The sequence below is a fragment of the Vidua chalybeata genome, chromosome 25 (genome assembly GCF_026979565.1).
Source record: "Vidua chalybeata isolate OUT-0048 chromosome 25, bVidCha1 merged haplotype, whole genome shotgun sequence".
NCBI classification, from domain to species: domain Eukaryota; kingdom Metazoa; phylum Chordata; class Aves; order Passeriformes; family Viduidae; genus Vidua; species Vidua chalybeata.
The window spans coordinates 2,853,081-2,869,060 of NC_071554.1; the positions used below are offsets into that span (position 1 = coordinate 2,853,081).

General features: G+C 50.1%; 1 protein-coding gene across 5 annotated transcripts in view; it reads left to right on the top strand.

Moving 5' to 3' along the window:
• MAN1C1 (mannosidase alpha class 1C member 1) overlaps window positions 1-15,980 on the top strand; it is a 54,834-nt gene that overhangs the window by 23,828 nt on the left and 15,026 nt on the right. For all 5 annotated transcript variants that reach the window (XM_053964370.1, XM_053964369.1, XM_053964372.1 and 2 more), the window contains 2 exons: window positions 13,727-13,842; window positions 15,393-15,473. In XM_053964370.1, coding sequence (XP_053820345.1) covers window positions 13,727-13,842; window positions 15,393-15,473 — 197 coding nt within the window. The remainder of the gene's footprint in view (window positions 1-13,726; window positions 13,843-15,392; window positions 15,474-15,980) is intronic.

Sequence of the window (15,980 nt, forward strand, 5' to 3'; positions counted from 1 at the left end):
TAGCAGCAGCTGCTCTGGGGCTGCCAGCTCAGGTACTGGACCCCAAAATCTCCACATCCCAGGGTTAGTGCACCCATCTGAGCCAAACATTTCCCAAAGAGCTGCTTCCTGCATCCAGGATTTAGCAGGCGGCAAACAGAGCCAGCTCAATTAGAAGCAATAGGAGTTGGTCTGTGAATATATAACAGAGGAGAAATAATTGAATGAAAATATTAATTCAGCAATATCCCAGCTACCAGAAGAGAAATGGGAACCTCCAATTGTGCAATCACTTACTGCACCTTTTCTCTTCTGTCTCTGGGTCTCTTTACCTGTGATCACAAAATTGCAAAACCCTGGAGAGTCCTTTTATGTGATTAAAATAATAATAATAATAATGGCTCTCTTAATTTCTATGCTGAATTATACCTGCTGCCTATTGCACATGACATTGGATGCTTGGCTCCATGGGCTCTTTAAAGAGAAAAATACCTTGTAATGAAGATGTTGCTGGAACTCTGTTGCTCCCTGGCATCATCATCTTTTTTGTCTTTTTCATGTATAATGTTCCCCAGATGAATAATTTTCAGGAGAGCATTTTGAGTTGACTTTGGCTTTTGATGTCAGTGAAATCTGCAGCAACAAACTTATTTCCTGGCAGCAGGAAGCAGGGAATCGGGATGTCCTCCAACTCCCAAACTCACTGGAGTCTGGCTGTGTGTTGGAGCTGACATTAATCCCTGTTGTGGGCTTTTTTTCCCCTCTTTTGAGATCATTCCCAAGCTAATTAATCCTTCAGGAGATCTGTCCCCACTCCAGTCTCACCTTGCGTCCTGCTGGCAGTGGTGGCTCAAACATCAGGGCTTTGCTGGATCCTAAACCCCCTCTAAACAGGGGTTTAAGCTGATTACAGTGGCTCAGCTGACTTCTCAGCTTGAAATATTCATTTAAAAAGTTTAAACAGAAAAAAAAAAAAAAAAACAGTGTCTCACAGAGTGGCCTCCAGCCCTCCTCAAACCCTGTCTCTGTGGCTGGGCAGGGCAGTGACTGTTGAAAAAATGTCATTTGAACAGAGTGGGTTCATCTTGGATTTACATCTTAGCAGAGCAGTGAAGTCAGAAAGGAGAAGGGGGTGAGAAGCTGGGATGTGAGAGCCCAGGCTGGGGGACTGGGCACTATGGACACCACAGCCTGTCCTGGACGAGCTCCACGTTATCTCCATGTGACCCCATTCATCATCCCAGCTTCCTCAGCAGCTTCCTGAACCTTCCACTGACCCCAAACTGAGTCTGGAGCTTAATGAGGCCTGGAAGTAGCAGAGGGTGCCTTGGGATTTGTCAGAAGTGCTTCGTGCAGCAAAATGGGGGAGAAGGAAACAAAACAAGAAACAGAAGAACAGCCATTAGAGTAGCAAATGGGAGCAGGAAAAGGCAGAAAATTGAGTTGAGCTGGGAGTGGAGAGGGTTCTGTGGGGCCTCTGCGGGCTGCTGAGAGAGGAACAGGCAGAGATGAGGAGGAAGCCACACGTGAGCAGCCCCGTGGCACAGCACACGGGGAACAATCAGGCTGGAGCTATTTTTTAATCCTTTTTTCAGGCTCTGGGTGTATTTTAAAACACAGTGAGCTCGTCTTTAAGATTTTTCCTTCTTTCCTTTTAATATTTTCTTTAAGCACCCCATTATGGATGTTGCCTGTGCCTCATTCTGGACACTAATTATGCGGAAATAATTGTCTAATCTTCAGAGATATTGAGCGTGTGATTAAAAGGCAGCCAGCTGAGAGTGGGTGGAGTTGGACTGCTCACAGATCCAGCTCTGGATTAGGAGGCTTTGGTGGCAGCTCCACAGCAAAAGCTGAGTTGGAGGCTTGGCACTTCCAGCTGGTTTGAACAAACATCCGGCACCCGCTCCAGGGAGCTGGGCACAGCTTGGGAATCACTGGGAGCATGGGGCTGGAGGGGATGGGATGGGATCAGTGGGATCAGTGGGATGGGATCGATGGGATGGGATGGGCTTTGAGGACCCTTCCCACGCAACCTGGTCTGGCATTCCCTAGGGAGGTAAATGCCACACCTGGGGCTCCTGACTGCCCTGCTTGGGCTGAAGGTGGCTTTTGGGAATGCTCAGGGCCAGGTGTCTTTGGCCACTGCTTGCAGTCAGATTCTTGCCAGAATCACAGAATTAACCACAGAAAAGACCTTTAAATCCAAGCACTGACCCAGCACCACCCCTGTGTTCACCACTAACCCACATCCACACATTCCTGAGCAGTTCCAGGGCTGGTGACTCCAGCACTTCCCTGAGCAGCCAGTTCCAATGCTTGATAACGCATTCAGGGAAGAAATCTTCCCACTATCCAACCTAAACCTCCCTTAGCACAGTTTGAGGCTGTTTCTTGTGCTGTCCCTGTTCCCTGGGAGCAGAGCCTGACCCACCTCTGGCTCCAGCTTAATTCCAGGAGGAGTTTGCAGCCACAGCCCCCCCTGCACTACCAGGAACTACATAAAATCCAGAGCAGGTTAAGAATATTTTAAAAATACACTTTTAGCTATGCCTTTTAATTTTGGAAGTATCTTGAGACTCGTGGGTTTCTTACCTTTATTCCTCTGTGTTTTAGCTTTCCCTTGTTTATTCAGAGGAGATGGAAACTATACAGAAAAAAAAGAAAAAAAAAATTACTTTGGTTTTAACTCACTTGATTTCTACTCCTGAAACTTCTGAAGAGATTAAGCAGGTTCCAAACTGGCTTTGCTGTGTTGGATTTCACATTTAGAACTTAACTGCTTTATCACATCATTTTGTGCTGCTGCTGAGGTTTCTTTCAACCCTCATTATGTGTCTCATTGGATATTCATCTGGATTAGTGTTAGATTTTGACATTTTTCAATTCACCTCCAGGAGATCATATATCAAATGGGTCCTGCTACTGAATTTCTTCCTCTGTAATTTCTCCAGGTGCTTGTTTCTGATTTTTTTTTTTTTTTCATCTCTGCTGCCTATTTGGGGGAGAGGAGTCCCTTATCTCACTTAATCAGTGGGTTTAACTTCCTCCCACAGGACTCAGCTTTCAGATTTGTCACTGCTCCGGGGCTGGCTCTGTGTGCTCAGAATGCTGGGGCAGGCATTTGTCACTGGAAGACCTTTGTGCTTTCACAAAGTGCTTCCTTTTAGCCTCCCAGGATTGCTCCTGTCTCTAGAGAGGATTTTTTTGGAAGTTCAAGGAAATCCCTCTGCCTTTACTTGAGGCATCAGTGTGAAACACAGCGAGGAATTTTTTTTGGACTGACTAAAATTGTTCATCCTTCTTGTGATGTTTTATTCCCAACACCACTTCTGCACCCTAACACACTTTATATGCAGCTCCAAAAGGGGAGGGGGGGAAAGGGGAGAAGTTCAGTGCAGAAAAATGAAAGTGTTTCAAGAAAAAGTTCTAAAGGCAGAGGTTGTTTCCTACTAATTTCAAAATACATAGAATTTATCTCTCAGGTACAAACCCAGGGTTAAGAACACAGTTCTAAGTTATTCCTGTTTCTCTCCACAGTGCTTTCCTCTGAACACAGGATTGCACTGGGGTGGTCTCCTCACAGAGCTGGGGGTGGGAAAACACAAACTGTGAGTTCTGAAGTGGGGGATCCTGGCGTTCAGGGATGGGTTTACAGCAGCCTCGATTGCTCTGGTTCATCTCCATTTCCAAGCTCCAGTCTGTGCTGGGTTCTGCCAGGAAGAGAGGGAATTCAGGAACAAAGAACCTGAGGATCAAGGTCTGCCTGTGCAGGAGTGCAGAGCTTTCATGGACTTCTCCTTCAGGCAGCTGGAAGTGGAAGTCACCTTTAGGCATTAAAATTGACACCTTTTGCCTAGGCTACAACATTCCTTCTCTCTTGGCAGGCTCCATCCTGGTTGCTGTGGGAACCAGCATTTTTAATTTCTTGACTTTTGTGTGCACATCCCAAATTGTAGCTGTGATGTTCTCTGTCACTAAGGGAGCTCTGGGGAAGGTTTGCAGGGGATGGAGCCATCAGGAAGCATTTCATGGAGCTCTTCCTTCCCTCAGGATCCCTCTGCTGCCTTGCCAGGGCATCTTCAGGAGGCTTTTTGGAGACCTGCAATTCCCACTCGTCCCAGGGAGCAGCAAAACACAAAAGCAGCAGCCAGGGGTCTTTTAGTGCTTCCCTTCCCCAGGCTGGAAGGTCCTGGCAGGCAGTTCTGCCTCAGTGCTTTAAAGCTGGTCCTGATGCCTGACCCCTCTCTCCTGCAGAGCTCAGCTGTGACTCCTTGGCCTTTCTCTGGGGATGTGCTGAGTGCTTTTTACCCTCTTGTCCTTTGCAGCATCTCAAAAACGTTGTCAAGTTTCCTCCAGCCTTCTCCCCTGGAGGCTGAGCAGCCTCAGATCTACCCAGCTTTAATTGCAGGTCACATTCCTCCTGCTGAGCCCTCGCTTCCCCCTGGAACCTCCAAGTGCTGCTGCAAGGAGACTCTGTGCCCTTGCTCGCGTGAGACATTATTGCTCATCCTGGGCTGGGCTTTGCTCCTTTGCCCAACATTCCAACGTCCTGGTTTGAGCTAAAAATTGTTGATTTGAGCTGGAAATTGTTGATTTGAGCTGGAAATTGTTGATTTGAGCTGGAAATCGTTGTCCTGACCGTTGGAAATCCTTTGTTTGAGCTGGAAATTGTTGATTTGAGCTGGAAATCATTGGTCTGAGCTGGCAATCGTTGATTTGAGCTGGAAATCGTTGATTTGAGCTGGAAATCATTGGTCTGAGCTGGAAATTCTTGGTCTGAGCTGCATTTCCTGGGCTGCAGCCTGGCCATGGTTTCCAGAGTGCTGCCTCACCATTTTTTTCCTTCTGCTTCATGGTTGGTTGTGCTTCCCCCGGGGCAGAACGCGCCATGTGGCCTCACTGAATTGCATCCCGCTTGTTTCTGACTATTTTCCCAATTTGCTGAGATTATTTTGATGTCTAATCCTGTCAAGCAGCATACTGGAGAGCATTTGGAGGCTTTCAGCTGGGGTCTTGTTGGTGTGACTTTAACAATATGGGAGAGAAAGGGAAGAACACGGACAGATGGTCCCAAGTGATGGAGTTAGGTGGCTTAATGTGTTTGTGCTCATGGTAATGGACCATTTGCATTCTCCTGACCCACTGCATTCACAGAGAAAATGTGTTTAGATTCCTCCATCGATGATTATGAGGGTTCCAAGCTCAGCTCATGAGTTCCCAGCAGGTGGCCAGGCCCCATCCTGAACAGCACAATTAATCTATTGGTTCATTTTGAGGCAAAGGGTGGTTTGGTTTCTTTATCTCTGAATTCTCTCCCACCTGGGCTGGTGTTAAGGGCCAGGTAATTTCTGGGAGGTGATGTTTGCTGGGCTGGGCTGTGGATAAAACCATGACAGGGATGAGTGGTTTTACAGCCCCAGCTCTGCCTGTTCTGCAGAGCCCATCCAGAGCAGATCAGATCTGAGGGAAAATCACTGTCAGGAGTTCCAGGCTGTACTGTCATAACACATCTGCCACTTTTTGGGAAGTGTATTTGAGAGGCAGAAGGGCACCTTCTTCTGATTGTTGTAATGAAGCATCTCCCCTTTGAATTCCGAGGTGAATTAGCAGCCTGTACTCATTAACTGCTACCTGTGGCTCTGGCAGAGCAGGATGATAGCTGCAGGTAGGAGTGTGTGTTTGTTTTAATGGGCCTGTTGGGACCCCTCACATTAAATGCTGCAGGTCCTCAAGGAGGTCTGTGGAGGAGCAATAAATTGAATATAATCAGATTACCTTTAACCACTCCAAAATTAATTTCAAACATCCAGAGCAGGGAGGCACCAGCAGTGGTTTTGCCCCAGCTGTTGTCTTGTGCTTAACCTCCTTGAACTGCTCCTCCCAGAAGTGCTCCTGGCTTGTCAAATGACCCATCTTTGTCAGAAGTAATTACCTCTGCCTCGCCAGCATCTGAGCCCCAAAAGCAGGAGGAAAGCTCTTTCCCAGAGGAGCATTTGAACGATTATCACTTCCAATTTCCTGCTGAGCTCTCCATGGCCCACAGAGCTGCCTGTGTGTCACGGGAGACAGATGGGAGGCACGTGGAGAGTGGATTTGCAGTGTCTCTGCTGTATCAGGGATTGTGCTGCCAGCCTTAGGCAAGTCTCCCCTCCTCCCCGACACTTTGGAACAGGAACGGTTTGATTTGAGCTCCAGGAGGTGTTGGAGTCGTGCAGGGATGAACCAGAGCTGGTTGTTGGAGGATCACTAAACGTTGAAAGATGGTTGCAGGAACTGGGGAAAAGAGGATTAAACTGGGGAGTGCTGCCAAGTATTAAATATTTAAGAATCAGTTGGCAATAGGTGCTTATCATGTCTGCTCTCCCATTTCTCTGAAGGAAGTCACTTATCTGAGGGGCTGGTGCTGTAACAAGTGATTCATTTTTGTGCTGAGCACCTTTCTTCTCTTTTTTCCCCCAGTGCATAATAGGAATATTGCTAACCTGTTCCCCCAGACTCTGCCTCCTTTGCCAGGTCCCCAGATGTGCCCAAGCTCTCTTTTGTGTCTCCCACCCATCACTGGTTCAGGGCAGAGCTGCCACTGCTGCTTCAGCTTGAACGATAGCCTTAGTTCTCCAGGGGAAATTGATATTTGAAAAACATGAGTGGTTTGTAATCCAAAAAAACCATTTCTTCCCCAGCTGGAACGCAGTCTCTATTAAATTTGATCATAGCAGCCTAAAAGGCAGCACTTGAAGCTGCCTGTCTGCTGCCAGCTTTACCTGTGCAACCCATATGCTGAGGCTGCTCCGTGGTGCAGGTGGAGCTGGGGTTCATTAGCACTTCCCACGAACCTGGAAGATCTCTCCTGCTGACAGCAAAAAGCAGACTGACCTGTCCCAAATGTTTGGGTGATTTCCCTCACACTGTCGGGGTCAGCTTGTCAGGACCCCAAGAGTGTAAAAGTCCTCATTCCCCAGCCCGCACGGCCAAAGGAGGAGTCTGGAATGCGCCTGATGGCGTTTTCAAGGTTGTTTATTTCCCCTTATCTGTAACATTCTTTCTCTGACCTGCCGAGCTCTGTCCAGCAGGTCGGCCATGGCATTCTGTCTGCCCTCAGGGCAGTGATTACATTTTATATCAAAAGTTACCTATAGTCTGTTTACAATAACGTGCCAATAGCTATCATCTGTGTTGGGCAGTGTGTCTGTACCTGAAACCAATAGAAAAGTGTCACCATCACAGCAAGACATGGAGGGCAAGAAGAAGGAGAAGAAGGCCAGGATGCGCCCAAATCCCTCCATCTTGTCCCCTTGAACCCCATTCTAAAATTCCCAAATTCTACTTTTCCACCCTGTGTCAATTCAACTACCACACTACTCAAACCCTTGTGGCTTGTAATTCCTCACACAAAATTGGCAGCTTTTCCCAAGGGCTAAAATGGAAGCCACAGGTGTTTTTGACTTCGTGCCAAGGTCTCCAAGCCCCCTGCCAGGGTCTCAAGCCAGAGGGATGTCCTGGACTCTGATACCATGCCAGCCTTCAATGTTCCTTTGCTGTAGGTGGGAGGCTCAGCTCTCAGCGGGAGCTTTTGGGGCTCTGCTGCCTCTGGTGTGCCCTGGGCTCTGCTCCTTCCCAGCCATGTGCAGGGTTGGTTGCTCTGCTGTTCCTGAGCATCTTTTCAGGCAATGATCAGCCCTTTGACCTTTCCTTAGCTGGGGAGGTGTGACTTTACCACCCTGCATGCACAGGAAGGGGGCTGGAGTTGGTTTGGGTGCAAAGCTCAGAGGGTGACTTGACCTCAGCATGGTCTGAGTGATGTCCTGTGTCTCATAAATGCATGGAATTCCAGTGGATCCCTATTTCCTCTGGAACTGCATGGAAATCCATGTCTCCAGGGCCAGGGGATTGCTAGCTGAAGAGGCTGGCACTCTGCAAAGCAGGGCCAGCACCCTGGGAATGCTGAACCTGCCAGGAGTGGTGAAGGGGAGGAGACCAGAACAGAGACTGAAATCAGGGGGAAATTGTGTTTTGGGCTGGTTTGTTGGGGTGTGGGCTGGGGCCTGGCACAGGGTGTGACCCCGAGACCCCCATGGATGGCAGCTCCCATCTTAGGGGCGGGGATGGGGACAGGGACAGAGCTGCCCGTGACCCTGCAGGGCTCTGCCAGGTGGCCTTTGCTGCCCATCAGGGGAGCACTTGTGGCATGGAGAGTGCCCAGGGGGTGACCCTTTGACCAGTACCAGGAGAGGAGAGTGAGGTGATTAATGTGAGGAAGATGAGAAAATAACCTTGGCCATGGAGTGTTTTTTGATGAGGTCCCTGAAGTGTAGGTGCAGTGGTTTATTTGGAAAGCAAAGAAAAATGAGGTTACTCAAAAGCTAATGGAGTTTTTTTTTTTTTCCCTAACTCTGCAAGAGAATGTGCTGATACAAAAAGAAATAGATCTTTTCTAATTCTTGGACTACTTCTTTGTCCCCTCAATCTCTCACTTCTGCTACCTTGTTGCTCAGATGTAATTTGTTTAGTTTGCCTTAAATGAAGGGAATGTAGTTACTCTGTGTTACAGCTATCAGGTTCCCAGACAAAAACTCAATAAATAAAGCACTGGCAGGGCTGTAGCTCAGGTCTGATGTTTCTGCCTTCATCTGCAGTAGGTACCACTCACAGGCAGCTGAAGGACTGTAATGAGATGATTGTGGATTTAACTGAGAAAATTTCTTTCTTCCTGCAAAGAAAACCCATTTCCCAGTTCTGTTTGGATTCTCTGTTTAATTTCTGTCAGCTGGACCAGTGGTAGCAGCCCTGTCCTGGGGATCCCTGACATCTGAGCCTGGCAATGGGAGCAAAGGGACTTTCACTGGAGAGCACCTCCTGGAGCTGGAGTTTATCTTCCAGTGCCCATCCCTTGTGTGAGTGCTGGAGGAAATGTTAAGAAATAAACAGGTGGGGAGTGTTCCTGCACCATTCCAGAGGGGGGATGGATGGCTGGTGCAAAGAGCTTGGGGAGAACAGAGACACTAGGTCGGATGTGGTGGATAAATTAATTCTTATTTCTCTAACTGTCACGTTCTCTTGCTTTAAACCCTCTTTCTTTTCATGCTTTGAGGAAAATTCCTCCTGTTTTTTTGTCTGGCAGGAGAAACTAAAGCCTAGAGCAGGCAGGGAGCTCTGGCCTAAGCCCAGATCCCAGCTCAGGAGCTGCAGGCTCCCAGCCTCTCCTTGTGCCTGACCTGGAGCGCTCCGCACAGGGACTGGCAAATCTTGGCTGCAGGGCAGATTTTTCAAGGAGCTGCAGTGATTTTCACAGTTTACTTGGTTGCCAAGATAATCCTGGGCTGTGTAAAACGTCTCTGTGTGGATTTCTCCCAGAATTGGACAGTTTGCCACCAGCCAGGAGCTGTGTGGTGACGCGGTCCCAGACAGCTCCCAGGCTTCTCACACACATTTGGGATAAATGTCAGGAGTTCAGGCTGCTCTCCAAGCCCTGTCATGGAGAAAGAGGACCAAAAAGAACAGGAAAACCAGCACTTGGTCATTTTTCAGACTCCTGCTGTAACAGGGCACTGATTTGAACTGAAGCCTTCAGACCTGCAGAGGCAGGGGAAGGGAATCTCGTGTTTCCCCCCCTGTACCCCAGGAGGTGAAGGTAAACAACCAGTGACAACCAGAGCCCCTTATGCCTTGGCAGTTAACAAGTTCAGCGTGTTTCATAGAAACTGCATCCTAATTTTTATTCCAAACAAGATTTCAGCACTAATTTCTGTTTTGACAAATACGATTTGACATAAGAACAGTGGGAGTCAAGACCTTTCATTTTTGATCTGGGTTTACATTGCGCTCATCTAAATTCCTCCCCCTTCTGCTCTTGCTTTTCAGTTGTAAACTCTGCTATTAAAGTTAGCAAAGAGCTGTTTGAAACCCCCTGTTCTGTGGCATTTAAACAGTCCTGCTGTATGCAAGATTAAGTCTGATATCTTCCTAATGGCTCGTGCTGTTCATTTGAGGCGTTGGCACAAAGCGTCGCTGGGCGGATTTTGAAACGGCTTTGTTGGGAATGAAGGATTTGGTTTCTGTTCACTGAGTCACTGCATCAAGGGTTCTTTGCCAGGTGGCAGGACCAGGCCCCCTGGGGCTGAGGGCATTAGAGATGAGATTCCCGAGCTCTCTGCCTGCTGCAGGGCTCTGGCAGGGCTGGCTGAGGTCAGGGTGGGCTTCCATCCCTCCCTGGGGCAGACAGCTGATGGCAATCACAGGGGAACGTGGCTCTAAGCAGGGGGGACACAGCACAAGGAATCTTTTAGTGAGAGGTTGGAATTGGATGATCTTTAAGGCCCCTTCCAACCCAAACTAGCCTGTGAAAGGATAATTTTATTTGAGCTGAACCCTGACATCAGGGAGTGCTGGAAAGCTGCTGGAGATCCTGCTGAGGATGCTCCCATCTCCTGCTGCTTGGGAATCCTGGCACTGTGTTCACCTTCCCAAAGGCACACCCTGAGCTCTTCCATGCTCCTTGGACCCCAAAGCAAAGCTGTGGGACAGGAGAGTCCAGCCTGTGGTTTGAGGGCCTTTGCAGGGTCCTTGTTCTCCATGCCAGGCACAGAGAATGTGGTGGATTCAGGAGAGCCTTTGGAAGCATCTCTCCTTCCTGAGGAAAAGGCTATTTCAGAGCTACTTGGCTGCTGAAGCATCACTTGGTGGCTTTTTTTAAGCTCTTAAGGGACAGACTTGCAGCTGGGAGCCCTTCAAGTCTCCTGTCTGGCCTGTGATACTCCTTGGTGGCTATTTTGGGAAGAGGGGAGCGCTCTCAATCCCTCCCATCGCAGCTGCTCCTCTTTGGAAAATCAGCCCTGGGGGCTGGATGAGTGTTGGGGTTAGGCCACTTGTTCAGGTGTTGGGAGAAGCAGGTGCAGGTGAGTCTGGGCTTGGACATGTAGATCCCCAGCCTGTAAACATCTCACCCCAAGGTTTTTCATTTGGGGCAGAATTTCTTCCTAAAGCCTGAGTAATTTCCTAAAAAAAAAAAAAAAAAAAAAACAAACTGAGAAGAAACAGAACAAGGCAAAACCCCCTCACAGCCACCAGTGCCAGCTCCTCTCCACCCAGCACCTTTCCCCAGCATTATGTTAATGAAGTTAATGTTGGTTGGTGCTCTCTGAGGCAGGGCTCAGCTCCTGGGGTGGGTGGCAGCAGGAACAGAGCAGCCTTGTTGCCCACACTCCTCTCTCCATTCTTCTGCTGCACAAAAGAGCAAATCCAGGGTGGCACAGGCCCTCCTTCAGCTCAGGGAGAGATGAACCTTTGTCTGCCCCCATCAGCTGCTGCTTCTCCTCCCCAGTCATCACTCAGGGGACAGCTCTGGGCAGAGGCCCTGTCACCAGAGCTGCTGTGACACTCAGAAATGCCCCAGACCCCCTGGGTCCCTCCCGAGGTCCCCGTTCTTCTCACTGGTCCCACTGGAGGGGGAGTGGAGGATCCTGGTGGGTCCCTTCCAGCTCAGCTAGGCTGGAGCTCTGTGCCTGTTCTCTCCAGGGCACTGAGGAGCTGCTGGAGGAGCTGCTGTGGATCCCAAAGTCCCTTTTGGGATCACCAGAGTGCCTCTGCCTCTCCCTGGTGAAGGTGTCCCCACTCCAGCCAGTCTGGGGCAAGATCAGGAGGGGCTGTTCATAGCACACCTGGGTCTGGGGAGACAGGCACCATCTCAGATGTGGGGTCCTGCTTAAAAGCCACTGCTCCCAGCCCTGGGAACTTCCAGGAGGGTTTCTTGTGAGGGTTTCTTGGTTCCTACTTTACAACTCCCTCAGAGCCAGTATAGTCAGGCTGAAACCAGCAATTTCGAGATGAGTGTCAGCAAGAGACAGAAGTGACAGAGAGGGGTTTGATTTGGTTTTGAGCTGCCTCCCCTTTGATTGCACCCCTCCCACCCTAACGTGCAGGTTCGGGGAGGTGCTGATGGTGGAACAAACCTGGCAGGGGGTGGCAGGAGGTGGCAGCACCCTGCCAGGCAGGTGTGTTTGTGCTGCAGGAAACTGCTGGGGTGTGCACACACCAAATCCTGCCGGCTGCCCCTGCAGCTCCCTCCTGCTCTGAGGAAGCCAAGGCTGAGTAGGAGGAAGGGAAGATGCTCCCTTGGCACAGATGTCACCGGCTGGGGGTCAGGGACTCTCTGGGTGCCCTCTGTCCTGGCGAGGGCCGGGCACAGCCAGGCCCTGGTTTGCCCTGTGCTGAGGAGGGCAAGGAGCTGCCTTTTCATCCCACTCCTGGCACTGGAGCTGACACAGCCCCTCCTGGCATGGGGAGGCTCTGGGGCTGCAGGAAAGGACTCACTGAGCATCTGCAGCTGCTTCAAAGCTGGTGCAGAAGAAAGGGAACACGGCCCAGCCCCTGGTACAGAACACACAGCCCCAGGTTCTTCTGATGCAGAGGGCGAGGGAATATTGAAAACAAATGTTTAATGTGACACAAAGACAAAGCAGCAGGGGAGCGAGGTTTGCCCTCCACTTTGTCAAACACAGGCAGGAGAGCTGAGGCACTCCAAGCAGAGAGCAGAGCGTGTTCCCAGTCCCCAGGGCCATTCCCCAAGTTAAAGACCTGACTTGCTGAAAACATAAAAGGCTCTGTCAATTCCAGCAATATTCCTCACTTCAATTAATCATTCCAGAAAATGGTGAGTTTGTTGTCTCTTTGTCTCCATTTAGCTTGAGCAAATCCAACTTTCCTCATTGTCTCTCTGCAGATTATGAAAAGCTTTTGTTGATTATATCATCAAATTAAGCCGAGCCCAGCATTGTGATTTTCCTCTCAGAATATCACAGTAACAGCTGTGCCTCAGGTGCCACTGCCCTTCCTTCCTGTTTAAAATGCTCTCCCTGCCTCCCTGGCACGTCTCTCCTTGCTAACAGGAAAGTGTATAAAAATCACATAATCATTACTATTGAAGAATCATTAGGGCTGATAAAAGCAGCCCAGGCTGTGATGGTGTTGTTTTCCCTACTCAGTGCTTTGGGCAAACATTCCAGGCCCACATCAGCCCGGCTGATTTTTAGAGCCCACCAGTTGATCCAGTGCCTGTTTGACTCCATGCACCCATTGCTCCTGGAGATGGCTGCAGTTAGATGATCATTTCCCAGGCCTGCAGGAATAAATGGATTTCTGGAGGCTGTTTCTGCCTTCCTCCTCTCCCACAGCCCCTGCTTTGGATGCAGACAGCATCCAAAAGGCAGCAATCCGTAGTGGAGCAGTAAAGTCCTGCTTGGGTTTTTATTAAAGCAATGATGTGCTGCCTGGCTGAAAAGTGTCAAAACTGCAATCTTGTAGCATCAACAAAATAAGGCAGGATCCTTCCCTAGGGGAGAGGAACGCTGAGAGGAGGAAGGAGCCTGGAGTGGGTGGATCTGAGCACTTCCCTGGGCTGCAGGGATGCTGCACATCAGAATCAGACACAGTCCCCGTGTCCCTTGGTGAGAGCAGAAATGTTGCTGAGCCACTTTGGCCAAGGCAGGCCTGGGAACAAGGCCAAGGCTTGCACTTGTGCCTGGGGCCTTCAGGTGTGCACCCTGAGCTGTTCCTTGGGGGAGTTCTTCCAGAATTCAGCGTTCTGTCATGCCTTTGGGCATTGGGCCTCTCCAGTTGTGGGTGCAGAGCTGAGCAGCCCTGGTGGACGATGCCACCCAGACAGCCCCAGCACCGGGAGCTGCTGCCTGTCCCAGCCCCCCAGGCTGACTCAGAGCTGTGGCTTCATCTCTGTTGTGTTTTTGCCACACAGGAGGCCTTCGAGGAGCAACTGTGATAGATGCCTTAGATACCCTCTACATCATGGAGCTCGAGGAGGAATTCCAGGAAGCCAAGCAGTGGGTGGAGAAGAGCTTTGACTTGAACGTGGTGAGTCAGCTGCTGGGAATGCCTGCCTGTGCCACCCAAAGTGCCAGTCCTGATCACAATCTTCCCTAGGAGTCCTTTGGGCAGGGAAACCATGAGCTCTGTGGGGAAAGAAACCACTCTGATGATTTTCTTTCTAAGGCCAAAGGGAGCAGTGTAGTGATTCACTCCAATTTTCTGCTGGTTCCAGCAGGGGCCACCAGATCAGCCTCACCGTGTCTGGCTGACAACAAAGTTCAGAGTTTAATGGTTCTTGTGTTCTGTTCTGGGTTATGGGAACAGACACTCACTATCAGACACTCCAAGGAAAAGTTGCTCATCAAAGAACAAGTTCTGGTTCATCTCAGGTAAATGTCTGCCTGCAATGAGATGAGATTTCCTTATTAAATTAGATTAAGGTTGTAAACCCAGCTCCCCTTTGTTGGTGTCACTGCTGGGCCTTGTGTGACACCTCGGGAGCCCAGGGGGAGCCAGGTTTGGAAGGAAGGGCATCACCTCTGCAAACAGCCAGGGGTGCTTCTCCAGGAGCTCCTGGAGCTGTCCTGGACACTGGGGCTGTGCTGGACACTGGGTGCAGCTCAGCAGTGCTGGCAGCTGAAGGGTGCTGTCCCTCCTCTGTCCCTGGCCATGCTCTGGAGCCAGCTTTGCATCCCTCATCTCCAGCTGATGGCATCTCATCAATGGCACACACAGAGAATGTTAAAACCAAAGTGCAGCTTAAACTTGTATTTGTTTAATGCCAGTCTAGTTGTTGTGAGGAATGGTTTTCCCAGGGGAACAATGCCTGCAGCTGCCTTTATAGAGAAGCATCACTTGGGGGGGCAGCACTGGCATTCATGGATTCATAAAAGGCAGCCCACATCTGATAAATCTGGTGAATGGTCTCAGTCTGTTACTGAATCGATAAACAAGGGACAAAATCAACTGGGAGATAATTTATCTGGATTTCATAAAAGCTTTTAATCTTGGCCTGCAGAATAGATTGATCTGTAAAGACAAGAGTGAATGCTATGGATTGATCATGGAGTCAGGAAGCACAGCAAGGAAGGCAGGGGGAGTTAATTCAGTATTGCCTCTGTACAAGAAGCTCTCACAGTCCAGAAAGGCAGGACAGGGACTGCAGGACCCACAAGCTCTGCTTGAAACTGAGTGCTGTGATCTGTCTGAAGTTGTGTCAAGAGAAGTTTAGGCTGGACTTTGGGCAAAGGCTCCTCCCCAGAGGGTGCTGGGCACTGCCCAGGCTCCCCAGGGAATGGGCATGGCCCCGAGGCTGCCAGAGCTCCAGGAGCTCTTGGACCCCACTCCAGGGATGCCCAGGGTGAGATTGTTTGGGGGTCTGGGCAGGGCCAGGAGCTGGGCTGGATGATCCTGGTGGGTCTCTTCCAGGTCAGGAGGTTCTGTGATTGTGTGATCTGCCCTGCCTGACCCAGGTGCTATCACGGGTGATAAATGGGGCAGTTTGGGTGTTTCTCTTCCCTCCAGGCTCCCCTTGTGTCTGTGCAGAATGCTGGGAGATGGGCACAGAGCTGAGGGCTGTCCTTGTGTCTTTGCAGAACGGAGAAGCTTCCCTGTTCGAGGTGAACATCCGCTACATCGGGGGGCTCCTGGCCACCTACTACCTGACTGGAGAGGAGGTGGGTCCCCCCAGCCCCGCAGGGTCCCCCCAGCCCCGGGAACCAGCTGAGAGGGCTCTCCAGCAGCCCTGCCCTGAGCATCAGATAATCCCCCCTTAACAACAGGCTAAACCCATCCTTTTTGTGAATATGGAAATGCCACTAATGTTCCTTTAATTAAGCCTCGAATAATTACCTTGCACACACGGTGCATGGCTCATTTGCCAGGGATCTCTCCTCCTGTGGGCAATTCTAGCAAGACACGTTTGCAGTTGGACACATTGCTCCCCAGGGAAATGCCATTTGCAGAGGATCTTTGTCTTTGTACTTGTTCCTCTCTCTTCCAAGTCGGGTGAGATTTCATCAGACATCATCCCAGATCCTGCCTCAGGCTAAGGAGGGCAGCTGAGAGGGGCAGGTGCTCCCCACTCAGCTGAACATCCCTGTGGAGCAGGAATTCCCGAGATGAAGTGCCCTGGGATGCAGAGCCCGGTGTCACAGCCCCTGAGGTGGCTGCTGGTCCCCCTA